The sequence below is a fragment of the Heloderma suspectum genome, chromosome 1 (assembly GCF_057233095.1).
Source record: "Heloderma suspectum isolate Gila_16-S chromosome 1, 16-S_ref, whole genome shotgun sequence".
Lineage (NCBI taxonomy): Eukaryota > Metazoa > Chordata > Lepidosauria > Squamata > Helodermatidae > Heloderma > Heloderma suspectum.
The window spans coordinates 62,347,979-62,368,755 of record NC_139458.1 but is presented as its reverse complement, the minus strand read 5'-3'; the positions used below and the strand labels follow the sequence as shown (position 1 = coordinate 62,368,755).

Below are 20,777 nucleotides of genomic sequence, written 5' to 3'. Positions count from 1 at the left end.
AGTGGGTTGGCATGATTCTCCCCCCCCACCCCCCCACCGCCACCCACCCCCCACTCCCCGTTTTTAAACGGGTTCCCTATTTGGCCATCCCCCTTCGCTGCTCGCCTGCAACCCCCTTGGCTTTCCCTTACAAGGGCTGTGGGGGCCCCGAGTGTGGCTTTTGCCTTCCCGACTCCATTAATGGGCTCACCGCTACTCAATGGCGTGAAGCCGACCAAATAAGGACACGGTGCCTGGCCTGTCCCTCCGGAGCCGGAGAGCGACACGGCCACGCCGCCGGGTATAAAGGGGTGGCGCTCCCTCCGAGCCGGCACCCGGCGTGCGCTCAGGCCCCCGCGCAGACAGGTGTGGAGCTGGTGAGTAGCACAGCTGGCAAGCCCGTCCGGCAACCCCCGAGCCGCGCCGAGCGTTTTGGTGGCCGCGTGTCCGGCGCCTCTCTGGCATCTGATGGGTGCTCGGGCCGGGCGGCGGGCGGGCGCGCGCGGTGTGTGCGTGGCTGCACGACCCGGAGCCTTGCCGCCGATTTAAGCCGGAGCCTTGCCGCCGATTTAGCCCGACGGCGGGCAGCGCGACGACGACTAGATCGCCTTCGAGCCCGGGCCGCCCCCTGGCGGGTTGTGGGCCTCCCTCGCCCCGTGAGGGCCGGCAGTGCGTGTGGGGAGCGGAGGGTTAGACCGTTGTGAAGTGCGGGTGGGATCCGCGGGAGGCGCGCAAAGTGCGCGTTCAGGGGTTGCCTCCTTTCCCTCGGGGGTTTGTCGGCTCGCGAAGTGTTCCCTGCTCGGGGGACGGAAGGCAGCGAGACGTTACGACGATGCGACGCTGTTGTTGTTGTTGTGTCTGCGCTCGGCGGCGATGTTTCTTCTTTCTACCCGCTGCCCCTTCAGAAAAAAAAGCGGGGGGGAACCCCAAGGAGGCACTCGGGCCGTTGAGTTTCCAAAGAATCCTCACTCAGCAAAAGCATGAGAGGGGCAGGTGTGTGCGTGTGCGTCAAAGTAATAACACCCCCCACCCCGAATACTGCGATCCATACATCGCTTAAGGCGGGCCGTTTTGAATTCGGGCGGATTCGACCCCTCGAGCCATCGCAAACGCAGCCGCTGCTTATGGAATGCGCAGATCGCGCCCAAGAGGTTTGGGGGGCGGCGGCGGCGGCGGCGGCGAGGGGTCTTTCGCGGCGCGCTGGGAGTGCGGCCGGGAGCCGCGCGCGCCGCAGCTGGAACGGAGGGATCGAAGGCAGAGCAGCCAAGGAACCGGCTGCCAAGGGAGAGGTATCATCCTTGTCCAAGTGTGCGGCATGAGAAGAGGATTCGTGGCCGGCAGCCCGTAAAGCCCGGCGCTAGAGCGGGCAACTTGGGGGGCGGGGGGTCGCTGCTGCTTATTTGGGCTGAGGAGGAGTGAAGGTCTTTTGAGATCAGGAGCACAAGCCCCCCCCCCAGCGACTCTACCTGCTAGGCGCCGCTGCCTTCTGCCCAGCAGCTGGCCGTGCTGAGCCTTTGCCGATCTCGTGTCTTTCAGCTCCCTGCATCCTTCCCAAGATGTGTGACGACGAGGAGACCACCGCCCTCGTGTGCGACAATGGGTCGGGCTTGGTCAAGGCAGGCTTCGCGGGAGACGATGCCCCCAGAGCTGTCTTCCCTTCCATCGTCGGCCGCCCCAGGCACCAGGTAAGAGCTTCCCCACTCACCTGGTGCTTCTTGCAATTCAGTTTTTTCAATTCAATTTTATTACGGTCGTAGACCAGCAAGGTGCTTCTCGCAAGAGCAGGGCGGGTTGGTACTGCCTGGCCCTTCCCTGCCTAGACACGGACCCAACTGTCAGACTGTGCATTCAGCCTTCCCCAACCTGGTGGTCCCAAGATCTGTTGGACTTCAACTCCCATTACCCCCAGCCAGCATGCCATGCTGGCTGGGGGTGATAGGAGCTGTAGTTCAACACATCTGGAAGGCACCAGGTGGAGGAAGGCTGGTGTAATCTTTCCGCTACTTTTTTCTTAAAAATCCCACTTGGTCCTGTTGTGTGCTCCAATTTCCCACCCACCCTGATTCCTCTGCCCCCCCCAAACTGTCTCCTCTTCTCTAACTTTCTCTTCTTCAACCTGCAACCCCACTCTGCCTTTGCCACAAACTCTTCCTCCTTATCTGTTCTTGCTGCCTCCTCTTTCCTACAAATCATAAACTTGTAATGCTACCCCCACATACCAGAGTCCAAACTTCCCTTAGGATTTTTGAATTTGCTAATTGGCAACTCTCCCACTTCAAATCTCTATTTATCTGCTAAAACTGCAATTGACTGCTTATTATTATTATTATTATTTTCCACATCAGCAGCCGAGAGGTGTACCTTAGGATCTCTTGCATAGAAGGTGATTTCCAGCGGGGCCGCCATGTTAGTCTCTTGTAGCAAAAATAATATCATGCATTGATAAGTGAATTAACACCTGTAGTAATTAACTTATCAATGCCAGGATGTTTGTCAACACTACTTTGTGAATGGTCAATGTAATTATTTTACATATACCTAAGCTTTAATATAGTTATCACTGTCTGTCTTTCTTGTATTTCATTCCCCTCTGTATTTGCTGCTAACTGTTTTCTTCTCCTCCTTATACCCATGGATGTATATATATCTACCATGCATCCATCAAGTGGGCTCTAGTGCACAAAAGTTTCAGGGTGCCAGAAGATTCATTATAGAAGATAACGGTGTTCAGCTCCCAGATCTTGGGCTTCTTCTTTGATATCTCAGCTGAATATCTCCCACTTCCTCAAATCTCCTTTGGGAGGGGCCAAGCACACAGAAGGTCCTAGCTTCATTCCCCGGCATCTCTAGACAGAGTTGGAAAAACTTCCTGCCTGAAAGTCAAGATAGCTGCTCCCAATCAGTGTCAACAATACTGGGCCAGTTGGGCCAATGGTCCAACATGGTATAAGGCAGCTTCTATTCCTCAACGATTGTTCTATCCAGTAGCCCCTGTTCATTATTAACATCACATGACCTAAAACTTCTTATTTACCTCATTTGTATCCAATCCAACCTCCAAGGAGCTTAGGCTGTTGACAATGGGCTTATTCTATTAACTTCACAATAAATTTGTAGGATAGATTAGAATCAAGCAGTGGTGCATAACCGTGGCACATTGAGCAATGTAGATCAATTCACTGTCCTGGACACAATTATCCTGTTCACATGATCACCGTGGCTGAAACAAGCTACAGTGGCTTATTAAAACTGCAGCGTGAGCCGGGCACCATTTGCCTAATTACCTCCCGTTATTGGTTATGTGAGGGTTGTTCCCCCCTCAAACAAGTCATGCGGCCTGAATTCAGTTGATATGACAAGGTGCACCCAGGTGGGTAATTAGGCAAATGGCGCTGTCATGCGCCCCAGCTTAAAAAAGCCACTGTGGCTTGTTTAAGTGGCAGTGATCTTGTGAACTGGGCCAATGAAAAATAAAGACACGATCCAGCCATTGAACTCAAGACCCATTCAGTTCAAGTGGAAGAAATTTAAGCAGCCCAGCTATTTCATTAAAATCCATGGAGCTTACAAGTGTTTCCAAAATTTCTGAGGATGCACTCACATCTGCCGTCACAAACAGCAGTAGTTTACTTCAAGAGTAAACAACAATAAATTACTTCATCTTGGTATGTTCATGGAAAAAATGTTGCACAGGAGTAGCGTTCTGTTCTCTGCATTGCACTGGTAGTGTGGACAGTAGAAAGGTATTTTTTATTTTTTACACGGCTGGAATAAACTAATCAACTACTTCTGCTTGACAGAATAGGTGCAAATCCACTCTAGGTATGTTACATAGGTTAGTTTTTCCTCAATAACATTTTTTTACACCTGTTTAATAACCAAGCTAAAAAAGAATAACTTCCTTTTACAAAATGAATTACATGATTAACTTAAAGAGATGCTACACTGGAAGAAAATAAAGGCAGATTTTCACTCTTAATCAGATTTTCACTCTTAATGCCTGGCATTGTTTATTTGTCTCTTCTGCCCCCTAGGGTGTTATGGTTGGTATGGGCCAGAAAGACTCCTATGTGGGTGATGAAGCTCAGAGCAAGAGAGGCATCCTGACCTTGAAATATCCCATTGAACATGGCATTATCACCAACTGGGATGACATGGAGAAAATCTGGCACCATACTTTCTATAATGAACTGCGTGTTGCCCCCGAGGAACACCCCACCCTGCTCACAGAGGCTCCTCTGAACCCCAAAGCCAATCGTGAAAAGATGACTCAAATCATGTTTGAGACCTTCAACGTGCCTGCCATGTACGTGGCCATCCAAGCTGTTCTGTCCCTTTACGCTTCTGGGCGTACTACAGGTAATCCGGTTGTGCTGCTTTTTAATTTGGGCCCTGTTTACTGACATTGTAGTTTGCTCCCTTGTATGCTGCTGTATTATTCTAGATTCCGGAAAATTGTATGTCCTAATATATGTGCTTGGTCACCAAGGCAGAGTATGTTCCCCACCACCACTTTCTCCTCCTTTGGATAAGGCAGAAAAGGCCCACTGGAGTACTATGCTGGCTGGAGTCACTTTTAGTGTTGCGATTCATAAGGTATAGCAGCAGCATGCAAACTTCTTCTCCATCCCATATGCTGCCAAAATGTTAAAAGTCCTGGCAACATGCTGGAGAGACCAAAGAGATGGTTGTTGCTAAAAGTGTCCCTGAAGAAGGATTTATATTTGAAACACTGTGGGCTCAATAAACGTACTTCAGTGCACCTGGACCACCCCCCCCCTTTTCTGTAATTGGTGTCTTTCGCTCCTTCACCATGTAGGCGGACCAGTCATGTGGGTCCCTCTCTCCTGGTCATTGTCTAGCTGAGATTAAGGGTGACAATCAGGTGGGAGGGACCAATGCAGTCAGGTTCTCCTGTGTGGTCCTGGGGCTTTTAATGTTACTGCAGCAAGATGGGATGATGCCATGGATAAGCAGCTTTCAAGCTATTCCTGTCGTGCAGGGATGGGCAACGTCTGGAAGGTTGGGGGGTATGGGCCCACATTGCCCCATGGCCCCCTAACCCCACCAGGGGCTGCAATCCTACACCTTATAGGCCCCTTCCAACCCTACTATTCTATGACCTCCACACCAGCCAGTTTGCTGGTTTCCGGGATGATGATTCTGCTGCCAAACAAAGCACATGTTCCCTGCACACCTTGTTTGAAAGCAAGATTGCTGCTCTTTGTTGCTGCCACTGCAGCAAACCCATAGCAGCAGTGGGGATGGGCAGTGGGGGTTGCAAAACAGGCCAGAGGGCCAGATGCGGCCCGTGGATCATGCATTGCCCACCCCTGCTGTAATGTATGATGGGCACCATTGTGAATACAATGCATTATGGGTGATTTAAAATGTTAATGGATAACTAATCTGCAGTAAGCAACCTTGGGTGTGCACTCCCAGTATTTAAAAATAAAATTCCTAACACAGTTATTGTAACTGAAGACTTAGTGCAAGGGTGGGCAACATGTCACCCTCCAGATGTTTCGGCCTACCATTTCCATCAGCACTGGCTATGCTGGCTAGGGCTGATGGGAGTTGTAGGCTAAAACATCCAGAGGTCACAAGTTGCCCACCCCTGACCTAGCGGAAGGAGAAACAATCCTAAAGCTTTTACTATGCAGCCTAGGTTCATCACATGTTTATTAAAATGGAATATTATTAAGCTGCTCTAGGATGATGTAAGTTAGAAAGGAAGGCGCTAAGCCTGTGAAACTCTGCCGACACAAAATTGTTTCAAGGAGGCGCCTTGGTGAGTGATGAGATACAGAGAGAAATTTGAAATGAGAAAGATCACTCTTCAGAGTAATTTTCAGTTCTACCAAGGGACTTGGTTATGGATTATCACTTGAAAACATATTTTTCTGGGCTGCTAAATTGCTTCTTGAGAAATGCCTCATGTTTCCTGAAAGCATTGTCATTTAATGTGTGCTTTCAGGCTGATCTGATCTTGGCCATTTCTACCACACAGGTATTGTCCTTGATTCGGGGGATGGTGTTACGCACAACGTCCCTATCTATGAAGGTTATGCGCTGCCTCATGCCATCATGCGCTTGGATCTGGCCGGCAGGGATCTGACCGACTACCTCATGAAGATTCTGACAGAACGTGGATATTCCTTTGTGACAACTGGTAAGCACAATTCAGGCTTACTCTGAAATGGGCTGGCCAACATTTCTGAAACTCAGGAATGCATTTGAAAGGTTTCTCTTTTTAAAAACTATAGTCCCAAGTGTATACAACGACTCAGCAGCAAAATACTATTTATTTATTTATTTGTTGACATCTTTATCGCTTAATAAATAAAAATCCCCAAGCAGCTTACATTAAAATACCACAAAATATTGAACACTATAATCAATTACATAAATATTTTAATTCTGTATTTTAATTCTTTTTTCTTTCTTTTTATTGTGCACTGCTCATGAATCAAATTAAATATAGAGTGGTATATGAACACTGTAAATTAACAAACACATTAAACTGGATCCAGATTTAGTCATACTTAAGTGTAGATCCATTGCAATCAATTGGATTTCAGTTAGTCATGACTAAGTCCTATTGATTTCAATGGGTCTGTTCTAAGTATGACTAAATTTGGATCCAACCCATATTTAGCACTGGCATTATAATTCAAATGTGTCTTTATAAATTAAATCCTTTATTATAAAATGTTGATTTCATAGAAACAATATTGTTTTAAAAATGTAACAATACAAGTTCATATACATTCTTCACTAACACATACCACTCTGATGAGACTTAACAATAAGAGCCAGTAGAATTAATTTCAGTAAGCTGCTGCAGAATTATTCTAAATGTTTCCTATGACTGGAGCCATGCTTGCTGCATTTCACAAGAGCTTCCGCTGGCTCAATTTGCTCTCCTTTAAAACCTTTCTCCCATAATTATCCCCAGATCAGCCCTATCCAGTGATTCCTGGGACCAACTCCCCCCACACCCCAGGCAGCGTTTTGACTAGGATACATTGATCTGGCAATGCCTAAACAGAATCACAGGAAACATCTCGAGGAAAGGATGGTGTCTTTTCCCCAGAAATGTTCATTCCCCTATGCTTTTGCTTGTCTTCTCTTTGGCCTCTGTCTTTTCTTTCCCACCATGAATTTCTGAGTTTGCCTCTACAGCTGAGCGTGAGATTGTCCGTGACATTAAGGAGAAGTTGTGCTATGTCGCTCTGGACTTTGAGAATGAAATGGCTACTGCAGCCTCCTCCTCTTCTCTAGAGAAGAGCTACGAGTTGCCAGACGGCCAGGTCATCACAATTGGGAATGAGCGTTTCCGCTGTCCAGAAACTCTGTTCCAGCCATCTTTCATTGGTAAGTGTTCTTATGCATGCAACTTTTAGGCCCAAGTTCAAATGTACTTATAATGGTCTCATCTATCTTAATCTATCTATCTATCTATCTATCTATCTATCTATCTATCTATCTATCTATCTATCTTTTTGGATCACCCCTTTGCTCAATAAGTGCTTGGCTGAAGCTGGGATGGTGGCCACTTTTCCCAGTGCTGGACCAATGTCTTTGTACAGTGCATGGCACCCCCATGCAAAACCAGGGGTTTGGTTGAATCCCTTTCTTTGTGCTAAGAGAGACACAGAACTCTGTGACTCTCTCAGCATGGAGAAAGGCAAAATGGGTGAGGCAATGGGATCAGATGATATTGATATCATCCAGCCCACAGAGAGCTGGGAGGGGGAATTTGACCCCCACCCCATTCTGGTTCTCTACTCCTGTTTTAGATGGTATCAAGCAAGCTTTTGGTACTGAAGTGTGAAATGGTGGTGTTCTTACTTTTTCTATTTCAATCTTAAAAAATTAACATTGGAACTGGTTGTCAGATTTCTCTTGTCAACACAGATGTATGTAATGCTCCATTACATAGCATTAGTTGAATCTGCTGCTTTTAGGGGGCATTTGTACCTGGTGCAGAGTCACTGCATCTACTCTGACAAACATATATGTCTAAGGCCGATTAACTTTATCGTATTGGTCTATCTTCTCAATTAATTTAAAGTCCATTATCTGGCTCAGTGAGACTTCTCTTCATCAGAAAAATAACTAATTACACTGCTGGGGTGGAGAGATAGCCAGCCCTCCCCTCTGTTTCAGGTCCCAAGTTATTATTCCTTAAGAATGTCTACATCTCTGGCCAGGTGCCTGTTCCTACATATTGGCCTAGTTCACAGAGGCAAATCATGGATTATTTAATGCATGATTTGCAGAGATGCACACTGCCTGTTTACAGTAAGCAACCTCAGATCAGCCTGATTGGAGGTTGTCAGCATGGTGTGTGAACCTGGATCAATTGTCTGATCCATGGTTTGTTGTTGGGTTAACCACTGGGTTATTTAGGCCCTAAACTGCCCATCAGTCTGGGTTTGCACATCACGCTGGCAACCTCTGATTGGGCTTATTGGAAGCTGTTTACAGTAAATGGAAGTGGCTCACATGCAGTACACATGCCTGTGAATCATGGGTTAATTAACCCACGAGTTGCCACCATGACATATGAACTGGCCCAGTCAGTGACTATTGTCACAAAATATTAAATGGGCCAGAGTCCCAGGTATGCATGTCCAAGGCATCAGTGCCTTTGCTTTCAAGACAAGAGTGACTGTCCTCTATTAATCACACTGCTTTAAGTATTGCAAGGTATAAAGAAAGAACAGAATCACAACAAATGCTCTTGAAAGACACTTTTTGACTGATAGTTAAGGGTGCAATCCTATGCATGTTTAGACAGAAAAAAGTCCTAGCATTCCCCAGCCACCCATGGAGTTGTATGCTAGGAGCGGTAGGACTTTTTCTCACTAAACATGCATTGGACTGCACCCTTAATCTCAAATGAATTCAACAGCGGGTCTTCTGGCCTTGCAGAAAGGCCAGAAGACCGCTGCTAAAAATCCCCACTGATAAAAAGCTTTTGTTCCCACCCCAGTGCTGAAATTCAGAATGGCACTCCTGATTATGTCAAACCCATTATGTTGCTAATGTCAAAGTGAAATTGATGAACACCTTGATGAACGAATGCCTGGGTGTCAGGAGCTTGTATTGTGGTTTTGATTGACTGGTATATTTGTCCACATTTGCATTTTTTTTAATTCAATGGTTTGCTGTTGGAGCTTACGTAGCTGAGACAAAGGACATGGTGATGCAGAGGCATGACCTTCTTTAATTTCAGTGGGGTTTTCAGGGGCAACTCTGCATAAAATCCATTGAACTGAATGGAGATGCTGTGGCAGTGCTGCCTGAGAACCACACCCTGTAAGTGCTGCAAAGATGACTAGGAGCTCCAAAAGTGTATGTTCATATTCCCTGAGACCATCCTTTGACATGACTGAGATGGTAATCTCCATTTGCTCTGCCAAACAAATCTGATGGATGCAGCAAGTGTTTATAATACAACCCTTGCGTGTTTAAATGCAGTTGTTCATCAGCTGTTCTCTTGTTATGGATCGAGTTTCAGTTCATTTTAAGAAGCCACCTGTCAACTAATACATTGGAATGTAACCCATGAATTCTTGCATCTGATGTATTTTCTCCCCACATTCGTGGTTAAGCTTCTGCTCATACCTTCATCATCTGTTGCCTTCATAGCTATGACCTCTGCATTTCTCCCCTTTCAAATGCAATTGCTAACATTATCCATTGTGCCTTGAAGTTCTCACTATGCAAGCCATCGGCTTGTGAGCTGTGACTGTCTTATATTGTATGACATCAAATTAAATTAGCCCCGTCATCAAAACAGTGCAGAGTGTATAAATGTATCTGGACATCTGGTACACGCATCCATCCAATGCACTAGCACAAGACCAATTCATACAAAACTTCTTCTTTTTTTTTTTTTTTTTGTCCCGGCAAACAATCCCAATCTTTCCTGGGAAGTTGCACTGAGAAATGTAATACATGAACCAAGGCGACATAGTCAGTGGCAGTTTCTGAGATCACAGTAGTTGTGTTTGCACAGTCCCTAGATCTATACAAATGTCACATAATTGTATCTATGCAAATTCAAAGCTCTGCACAAGCATATACTTCTATGGTATAAGGGGTGTTGAAACTCAAGCCCGAGGGTCAAATCCAGCTTGTCTGGGCTTCCAATCTGGCCATCCAGAGTTTACCAGATGGCCATGCCCCTGCCCCTTAGCCCTACCACCTTTCCCTTGACCACTGGTTGACTGGTGGTTTCCTAGCCTTTGCATTGTCTCCCCCGCCTCTTCTGAAAGGTAGAAATGCTTCTCCAAAGGCTTAATTATTGGCAGTAAGAGCTTTAAGCTAAAATATGCTGGTATTTTGGTCCCACTCAGGGCCAGCTCTACCATTAGCCCAAGTGAGGCAGCTGCCTCAGGCAGCAGATTTTGAGTGACACGAAAAGGCAGCAAATTGTTAATGATTGAATTTATTATTATTATTGCATTTTTTCTGTCAGGGACTTTGGGATTTTCTGCCTCAGGTGCTAACATAACTTGGCCAGACTTAGGTACTAAGCACCTTGACTTGGGGAGAGGGGCTCCACTTGCTATTCTGCCTCAGGCAGCAGAATGTCTTGGGCTGGCCCTGGTCCCACTTCCATTTGCCTTCGGTCCCACCCACCACTGGAATGTGGCCCCCAAGATTGAAAATTGAGAGGATGGGGAGGAGGAATGAGCTGACACTGTGCCACATTCTCTGCTTGTTGCTTTGCCAAAACAAAAACAAAACACACCCTGTCCTTTCATATCTTATTTTAACCTAAATCATGGTTCTGACTTCCCCCATTTTTATGGCAAATTCTTTCATTTCTCATATCTTCAGCCCTCTTCATAGCTCTCTGCTTATTCATTGTGTTTAACTGTTGGCCCTTCTTCTTTATCCTTTGGCTTTCAATGACTTATCCATTTTCTTTTCTTCCCAAGGTATGGAATCTGCGGGTATTCATGAAACTACCTACAACAGCATCATGAAATGTGACATTGACATCCGTAAAGATCTGTACGCCAACAATGTACTCTCAGGTGGCACCACCATGTATCCTGGCATTGCTGATCGCATGCAGAAAGAAATCACTGCTTTGGCTCCCAGCACAATGAAAATCAAGGTGAGAAGACATGTTTCATGTTCCAAACTGAAAATTAAGGCACAATTCTATGGTCCCAGGGCCCGTGGGATTTTTCAGATTCCCTCTCTGAGGGTGGAGAGAGAGAAACACCTGTGGAGAGAGACCTGATCTCACAAGCCTCCTACCTGCAGCTATAGAAATGTCTGCAGCTGGAACTTTTCTGATGGTGGAACTCCGATGCTGGAGGTGACAAAAAGGAGGCATGCCAGGAGAGGCTGTGGATCCATCAGATACAAAGCTCTGCCCACTTCCTTTGATACATCCCAGGAACAGGGGACAAACTACACCTTCCCTGGAGCTGGCACAGTTTACTTTCCTCTGTTGGAAGCAATGGGTGCAAGATGTTCTGGCCATAAAAGGTTAAATAAAAAAGAGGAAAAGCCAGGCCCACCAACGTCTCCTCTGCTGGCATGAGCCAGCAGGGCAGAGGAAAGGCAGTTCTTCCACCTTGGTTTCTTCTTCTGCCTCCCCCATAGGGTTGCTCTGTCTGAGCCAGAGTATGATCACTTCCCTGTAGTTAAATTTGAAAAAGTGTACCAACATTGTGTGCCTATGTCTCACAAATGGGACACCATGGGTAGTATCCCATTGTCCCTGTGCACTTGCAGGATCCACTGCCCACACAAAAGGGGTTTGGAGTTTCTAAAAATAACCCTGGAAACAAGAGGAAACCCTTGTTTCCAGAACTGAGCAGGTCAGTGGAGCTCACCGAAGGGAGCTCCCTGACCTGTCCAGACCCAGAAACAAATGTTTCTGCTTGTTTCTGGGTTGTTTTTAGAAGCTCCAAAGCCCCATTGCGCAAGTGGTGGGTTCTGCGACCGCAGTGGAACCAGCAGAGAGGCGGCGTGGCCCTGTTGGGTATTGCCCCATTGCAATAACGAACAATAACCTAAGCAAAGTTATATTGGCCAGAAAGCCAGTGCTGGTAGAGCTCCAGCTGATGATCTTGTTTCTTTTTCTCCCTTTAGATCATTGCCCCTCCTGAGCGGAAGTACTCCGTCTGGATCGGTGGCTCCATCTTGGCATCTCTTTCGACCTTCCAGCAGATGTGGATCAGCAAACAGGAGTATGATGAGGCTGGTCCATCAATTGTCCACCGCAAGTGCTTCTAAGCATCTTCCTGTCCCCCCTGCCCCCTCCACTTATCTCCCACTCAGGATGATGTGCTTCTTGAAGTCTTTTTTCAGTAATCCTTCCTGAATCTGGTTCAGCTATTGTACAGTTTGTTTACACCCCCCTGGTGCAATTTATTTGTGCTTCTTTGAATATTTATTGCTTTATAAATAAACAAGATCTGGGATTTGCAACCTAAAGAGGTTGTTGAGTCTGCTTTCTTTTGTGTGGACATTTATGAGAATCTAAAAAACTTATTGGCAAGAAGTCCTTGTGACAGATAGTGTTAAAGACATCATTGTTCTCTGGAGTGATCCTGTTTGGTGGAACAAGCGGCTCAGCTTCTTCTTATTAATTCCATCTGTCATTTTTGCTTCTCTTTTGAAACTTGAACAGAGAAATATTTGATGCTAATTTGTGAAAAGCAGTGGCCTGGGGTAAATAAAATATATAGGACAGGAATGACAATCTGTTTTGCATTAAATCACTAGATTTGAAAAAAATTCTCCCCTAGTGGAGCTAAGTGTAATCTAAGCATTGAAAGCTTAAGCTCTGCTCAGTAAACTGTTATGTTACTATGATCAGAGAGTTATTTATAACACATTAGCTCAATTTCTTAATCCTTCAAACACCCCTCAATTATTTTCTTAAGGAAAGATGCGGCAAAGGAAAACACTAATACATTTTGACAATTCGTCTACCCGTACCTTCTGAAGCTTATCGCAGACCCTGAAAGGAACAAATATAAGGCTTTGATGTACTCAAGCAAATGTCTGAAGCACAAAGACTTTTAAATATAATTTAATTGTTGCTGCTTTTATAGCCCAGTTCTTGGCCTGGAAACTCTAGCGTGCTAGAATTGGGCACTATTAAATTGCACAAGTAGCTGGTAAAGGACTTGGCTGGCTTCCTTGTTCCACACTTTACACAAACAATGAGTAAGATCACCTGGGAAGTATAAAAACATTTGAGCAATCAGTAGTTGAGTTTCCAGATACAATCAGCCTTAGAGACAGCTCTTTGAAGAAGCTTCATGGCAAATTAGAGAAAACAACAGAGATCTTTGATTGGAACTCATAGAATCATAGAATAGTAGGGTTGGAAGGGGCCTATAACACTGTTGAGTCCAACCCCCTGCTCAGTGCAGGAATCCAAGTCAAAGCATCCCTCACAGATGGCTGTCCAGCCTTGTTTTGAATGCCTCCAGTGTGGGACAGCCCACCACCTCCCTAGGTAATTGGTTCCACTGTCATATTGCTCTAACAGCCAGGAAGTTTTTCCTGGTGTTCAGCCGGAATCTGGCTTCCTGTAACTTGAGCCCATTATTCCGTGTCCTGCACTCCGGAATGATTGAGAAGAGATCCTGGCTTTCCTCCCTGTGACAACCGTTCAAGTACTTGAACAGCGCTAAAAATACCTACCCCAAGGTGATTTGCCTCAGCACTGGAAAGGGTTAACCACTGCACCACTGTCTCTTTCAGAAGGGGGCTGTGCAGAGCTGCTTTCCCCCGAAATGTGAATAGGCAGGAGATCCAATCATGGATTTCTGCTGTCTTGACTAGTATGGCCCTGTCCCTGAGTAGGGGACAACATTTTATACACTATCTCTGGCCGCTTTGTACTTCATCTGGCAATCGTGTTTGCCGTGACCACATTGCTATTACAAAGATGTTTCCAAAGTACATACCATAACAACAACAGCTGCTGCTACTACTACTACTACTCTTACTACTTGTATTTCTGTTCTAGCCACTTGTATGCTGAAGGTGAGGGGTATAAAACAAACAAACCAGTTAGGGCTCCCTAATTGAGTGGAGTGTCCACCCGAGTGTTTAGCGATGCTCACCTGCTTTACATGTTTACTTTAGGTGACACTAGTACAGCCTTCCCCAACCTGGTGCTCTCCAGATGTTTTGGACTACAACTGGCTGTGGATGATGGGAGTCGTAGCCCACCATGCCTGGAGGGCACCAGGTTGCAGAAGGCTGCGGTCTGCACCAGTTCCACACTTTTAAGGGCCTTTGGGCAAGACAGCCTCAGCGCCCTCCTTCCCTCAGTCAGTCCACCTCACCACCATTGTCACCAGCCACTATTGCTCCTCATCCTCTTTCTCATCATTGCGACCATTTACTTGCTTGACTGGCAGAGAGCCAGTGAGCAAGGAGGCCGTGGCATCTGCTGCTCCTCCTTCTCAACACCTCCATTGTCTGGCCTGCAAGAGGAGGAGCGAGTCCAGGGGGCTCTTGTCAGTGAACCCCTGCTGGGGTGTCAGGCCTCAGCAAGTGCCCTACCATGCCTACCCTTGACGCCAGTCCTGACTGCACTAACGTGACCATTGTAACAATATGATCTATTTGCCATTATTACCTGCTTTTCTCTTTGAAAAACACAGTTACAAAAGGTAAAACAACAACAACAACAATGACCCCCCCCCCCGCAATACTAAACAGCAACAAAAGCCGACAATGTAGGGCCAGGATACAGCAGATTAAAATCACATATTAAAGCAAGGTGATTTTTTTTTAAAGAAATATTTATTCATTACATTACATGTAATGAATATACCCCTCAAGAGCTGAAGCTTAACAGATATCTAAGATCAAGAAGAGAAGGGACCTGGAGATCTCTATATGGAGGGAATGCCATTGCCTCCTACCCTTTTCCTGACACATTGCTTTTCTTTCTGTGTTTCCTGTGTAACATGTGAAGTGGGAACTCACACTTCTCTTCCATGCTGCAATGTGTCCACTGCACTGGGAATGCCTGAGGTGGTGATTATCTCTTTAAAAAAGTATTGCTAGCTTTGGAGGAAAAACTTATGAGAGGGATTATGTTAAAAAGCTAAGTATAGCTATCCACAAGACATATGCTTCCTTTCCATGCTACAAATAAACCTTTATTCTAGCAAAGATACTGGTATCTATCTTCCCTAGTGAATGTAAGAACATCACTCTTGTGAAAAGTGGATTTGTGAGTCATTTTGACTTCTTCCACCCATGTTCCACTTATGTGTAATATCTGGACCTCCTATGACAATCCTAGCATTCTAAGGACCGAAACAGATGTGCAAATATTTACTAAATGCACACTTGCCAGTTTGGGAATTGATTAGGGATGTATGAGAAAATTGTTTTAGTTAATTTGGGGCCTGAATTTACCCAGTTTGTACCTCCCTGACCCAAACATGGACCTAGAGTATCTCTACACCAGCCTAAAATCCCATATTTAAAGCAAGGTTTTCTGCTTCTGTTTTAAATGCAAGATTATGATGGACTCCCTTTACATGTGCTTCCCTCCTTTCCCCCCTTATCTGAGTCTTCTATATGTTTCATTGGTCTAGGTCCTCTTATTTCAGGTTTTCCTCTTTTCATGGGGAAACTGAAGCGGAACTCAAGAGTTGTAATTAGATAGCTCATTATCTCCAATCTTTTAAAAAATGGAATAAAAGTCATTTAGGGTGGGAGATGCCCTGGAGGTTGACGATGTCATCTAAAGGACCCGCAAATTTCCGTGAGTAACCAATCTCAGTAGCAGGAAAAAAGATCCCTGTGAAGAAGCCCCTGAATGCAATCTACAGTGGAATCCCATACATCTCTGAGCTATGTGTGGAACAACAACAAAAAGGTGTTCAAAAAGTGCATGCATTTAAAAAAATGTTATTAAAAAATGTGTACTTTTAAAAATGCACACAAGTGCCCAGAGAGCTTCGGCTATTGGGCAGTTTTGTTGTTGTTTATTCGGTCAGTCGCTTCCGACTCTTCGTGACTTCATGGACCAGCCCACACCAGAGCTTCCTGTTGGCCGTCGCCACCCCCAGCTCCCCCAAGGTCGAGTCCGTCACCTCCGGAATATCATCCATATTGGGCAGTACAGAAATGTAATAAACCAACTAACCATGTTTTAATCACTGGGAGAAAAATGTGCACATTTTAAAAATGCGCACGATTTGAAAAAAACAGGCATGAAAATATGCACAAATTTTCATGTGAAAATAAAAATAAAAACTCAAACCTTGCAAGCTGATTTGGCCACAAGTTGGACTGGTGGAATTTCAAGAACTTCGGCAAACATGCGTTTTGCTGATTCACTCTTCCTAGTGTGGGCTATACTTGTACCATGAAATAGAGTGTGTGGAGGATGGGAGCCAAGCCTACCCCTGCTCTACCTTACCTCCACACACTGCTTTGATCCCCCCACAGCCCATCTCTAACACTAGAAGTGAGCCAACTGGGGGAGGGGGAGTTTTCAACCCATGGAGTGTGGGAAGATACGGTGGGAGACAAGGGCAAGTTTTGCTCCCTTTCCATGCTCAATTTAGTGATAAAAATAGAGTGCCCCCATCCCTGCTTTATAGCCACATGGCAAGTGTGTGTTCAACATATGGGCCCTCATCTGGTTTGGCTTTACGTGTGTGTTGTGTTGGAGCCCAACCTGGCTCTAGCTGGCCCAAGAGCCAAAGCAGGCAACATAGGCTGGCTGTGCAACTAACTCTGCCCCCTCACTGCAGGGGCTTTCTGGGTACAGCTCTCCACAGGGTGCTTCCATTGTGCCAAGTTGTCACTACTACACCAAATCAGGAGTGCAGGAAGACACCATCTGGATGACCCCCTAGAGCCGGGGTGGGGAACATGTCGCCCTCCAGATGCTGCTGAACTGCAACTCCAAGTATCCCTCACCATTGGCCATGCTGACTAGGGCTGATGGGAGTTGCAGTCCAACAACATCTGGAAAGCCACACATTTGCCAACCTTGCCTTAGAGACTGCAGCTTAGACAGTGGCTGTTTCCTTGCAAATTGTCCTTCATGAGGGAGAAGGGAAGGGCTGATAAACAGCCAGGGCCAGCCCTACTATTAGGTAGAGTAACACAGCTGCCTCAGGCAGCAGATGCTGGCAGGAAGGCGGGGAGTGGTGGAGAAGTGTAAGAGTTGTGTGGGCCATGTAGTCTGTCCTATGCCCCCTAAGCTGGCCCGCTGCCCTCAGGAGACTTCTGTCCCACCACTAGCACTTAAATAAGATTCAACTGCTAAGATTTCTGTACATGAAAGGGGGGCACCATCTTGTCCTTCACTCAGGCTGCAAAACATCTTGGGCCACTTCTGCAGACAGCTGATATACGTATTGACCCAGTTTGCATGATAGCAGTGGGTTATCATGGGTTAAATAACCCACGATGAGCCATGGTGTGTGCTGGGTGTGTGCGACTGCCATTTTGAATATGCAACCCCTGATAGGGGCAATTAGGGGTTGTGCTGAGTTGTGTGAACCCAGCCACCGAGGGTTAAAGAACCCTTGCATAACCCTTTATTAGTACTAGGTTGTTTAACCCTCACATAACCCATGGTGGCTGGGTTTGCACGATATGGTACAACCCCCAATTGCCCCGATCAGGAGTTGCATATTCAAAATGTTATATGCCCAGCATGCACTGCAACTCATCGTGGGTTAAATAATCCATGAACCAGCCCATTGTGTCCCAGATAGCAGTCTATTTACTTTCTCCCACAGAACTCAGTAGGAGCAACTGAAAATCATAGGGCCACCTCTCTTCTTATGCACAATCCCGCTCTGGCTTTAAGGTTTTTTAGGCTGACTAGAGTGTGACAAAGACAGTGAACCACAGAACTGGCTTTTCTCTAGCTTATATATCAGTTTTCACACTGTCACCCACACTGTACAATATGACAGTTCTCTTTTCTCCTAGTTGCAAAATCCTGAAGTTCTTCCATTAGCAGAATGCTGGAAAAGCTACCAGGTTTTTTCTGTCCTGTAAGGTTGATTAGTACAGGTAGAGAAATTTTGGAGCAGACTGGATGTTTCTCTGATGTATCCTGGCATGAAATGTTTATTCTTATTCCGCTCCATTCGCTCTCCAGCTATGTTATTCATAGCACATCAGATTAATCACAGCCCCTTGGAATGCTGTCCTTTGCAAGGAGAAAGGTAAGGCTTAGGGAAAGGGAAATTTGTGGTAATGAGGCTGCCTCTCATCAGAGTGCCTCGTAATGTCTGTCATGCTGAATTGTCTACCCAATGACAAGGCTTGTAGCAACTTCTCAGCTCTCAGACTTAGCACAAGCTTTCCCATTGCCCTGTGCAACCCTGTGCAGCAGTGAATATACACACGTACATACTGTGGCTGGATAATGTGCATATTCGTCAGCACAATGTGGATATAGATAGTTCTTTTTCTTTTTTGAGGTGGTCCTAACAGTGCCAATACAAGTACAGCATGTCATTTCATATCGAAACATTATGAACACTATAGAAAGATTTCTGCTGGAATTCTATGTCCGTTGACATGGAAATAAGTCTGTGTTCAGTAGGGCTTATTTCCTAGTAAAGGGAGCTGAAGGGTCATCAGTGAGCAAATGACACTCAGCTTTACCTCTTGTTTCCAACATTCAGTGGTGTAGCGGGGCCAGGGCTCATGAGGATGTCGCACCAGCACTTTTTGCTCAGCAAGGATGCTGACATCATCTGCCACCCCACTCCCCTCCGAATTCCCTGCTCCTTCTGAGCTTAGCTGCAATCCTCAAAGTAGCTGGGGGAAAATGAAGTTTCCCAGCAACAATATACAGCATTACCACAGGTAGAAGGGTACATCCATCCCTGACTTTGGGCTAACCCCTTCGCTTCATGGGGAAGGACAGTACAGTAAACAAGCCTTACACCCATCCGCCACTTGTGCGATTCTGTGAATTTCCCATGTGTCCTTTTAAATATCACTATTGTATTTTCTTTAGAAACAGCATCCACTGGTGGAGGAGGGAGCACCTACAGGTGGGAACTCATGCTGCTTCCATGTCAATGCCAAAGGCTGAGAACAGGGAATACATACTTCTGTACGTTTGTGCCAGGAAAGGTACTGCTTCCTGTATTTCCTACCACAAACTACAGAAGAATTGGTTGCTGACATGTCCCTTTGTACAAATACAATTAAAGGAGCAGCTTCAGATGTATGAAATGTAATCTTGATGACAATTCAGCATAGAACAGTACACTGGATACAGAGACTGAGTAATCCACTCCTTACTGGGTATAGCTCCCTTCGAAGTGCAGCTTCAAATTTCCACCTTTATCGCCACCAGCCTGTCCAGAGAGGCTCTCAGTATAATTAACAATGCGTGGTGGTGGTGTGTACTTCAACACAATGTGCAATGTGGAATTATAAACAGCAGTGCATAGAAGAAGCCAATGTGGCTTCACAAAAAGCTTAGGGATGACGTGAAAACAAAAAAGGACACATATAGGAAGTGGAAAGAAGGCCAAGCAACAAAGGAAGAGTACAGGCAGGTAGCACAGAATTGCAGGGATGGAGTCAGGAAGGCTAAAGCTGAGAATGAGCTGAGGTTAGCGAGGGATGCTAAAAGCAACAAAAAGGCTTTCTTCAGCTACGTGCATAGTAAAAGGCAGAGGAAAGAAATGGTTGTTCAGCTATTAAATAAGGATGGCAAAATGATAACAGATGACAAAGAAAAAGCAGAGGTGCTCAATTCCTACTTTGGCTCAGTCTTCTCCCAAAAGAGGGTCAATGACTCCCCTGGCAAAGGCAAAGTACAGGCTGAAGGGGCAGGATTGCAGCTTGAGATCGATAGGCATATGGTCAAGGAACAAATAATTACTTTGAATGAGTTCAAATCTCCAGGGCCAGATGAACTGCATCCTAGAGTAATCAAGGAACTGGCAGAAGAACTCTCAGAACTGTTGTCTATTCTCTTTGAGAAATCATGGAGGATGGGGGAAGTGCCAGGTAACTAGAGGAGGGCTAATGTCCCTATCTTCAAAAAGGGCAAAAAGGAGGAACCTGGGAAGTACAGTCTGACAGCAATCCCTGGGAAAATTCTGGAGCAGATGATAAAGCAATCCATCTGGAAGCACCTTGAAAACAATGCCGTGATTACTCGAAGCCAACATGGATTTGTGAAAAACAAGTCCTGCCAGACAAATCTGATCTCATTTTTTGATCAAGTCACCTCCCTTGTAGACCGTGGGAATGCTGTAGACATCATATACCTCGACTTCAGCAAAGCTTTCGACAAAGTGCCCCATGATATCCTGATGAGCAAACTAGCTCAAGGTGGGCTAGATGAAAGAACGATCCGGTGGATCCACAGTTGGCTACAGAATCGGACTCAAAGAGTGCTTATCAATGGGACCTTCTCAAACTGGGGAGAGGTAACGAATGGGGTACCGCAGGGCTCAGTCCTGGGCCCAGTGCTCTTCAACATTTTTATTAATGACTTGGAGGAGGAGGTGCAGGGAATGCTGATCAGATTTGCAGATGACACAAAATTGGGCGGGATAGCTAATACTTTGGAAGACAGAAACAAAATTCAAAGTGATCTGGATAGACAGGAGCGCTGGGCAGAAAGCAACAGAATGACATTTAATAGGGATAAATGCCAAGTTCTGCACCTAGGAAAAAGAAACCAAATGCACAGTTACAAGATGGAGGATACGTGGCTCAACAACACTACAAGCGAGAAAGATCTTGGAATTGTTGTCTATCACAAGCTGAATATG

The 20,777-nt window shown here is 45.8% G+C and overlaps 1 protein-coding gene across 1 annotated transcript; it reads left to right on the top strand.

Annotated features, from left to right (window-relative positions):
* Positions 1 to 248: 248 nt before the first annotated feature.
* On the top strand, positions 249 to 12,451 carry ACTC1 (actin alpha cardiac muscle 1). Its single transcript, XM_084844343.1, has 7 exons — positions 249 to 356; positions 1,516 to 1,664; positions 4,014 to 4,338; positions 5,990 to 6,151; positions 7,165 to 7,356; positions 10,938 to 11,119; positions 12,109 to 12,451. Exons 2-7 carry the CDS (start codon positions 1,536 to 1,538, stop codon positions 12,250 to 12,252), a joined length of 1,134 nt encoding a protein of 377 aa, XP_084700469.1. The 5' UTR covers positions 249 to 356; positions 1,516 to 1,535; the 3' UTR covers positions 12,253 to 12,451.
* Positions 12,452 to 20,777: the final 8,326 nt, after the last annotated feature.

Coding starts and splice junctions, on each gene's coding strand:
- ACTC1 (XM_084844343.1), top strand. CDS start 1,536: ATGTGTGACGACGAGGAGACCACCGCCCTCGTGTGCGACAATGGGTCG. Junction 4,339..5,989: donor CGCTTCTGGGCGTACTACAG/GTAATCCGGTTG, acceptor TCTACCACACAG/GTATTGTCCTTGATTCGGGG. Junction 11,120..12,108: donor CCAGCACAATGAAAATCAAG/GTGAGAAGACAT, acceptor TTCTCCCTTTAG/ATCATTGCCCCTCCTGAGCG.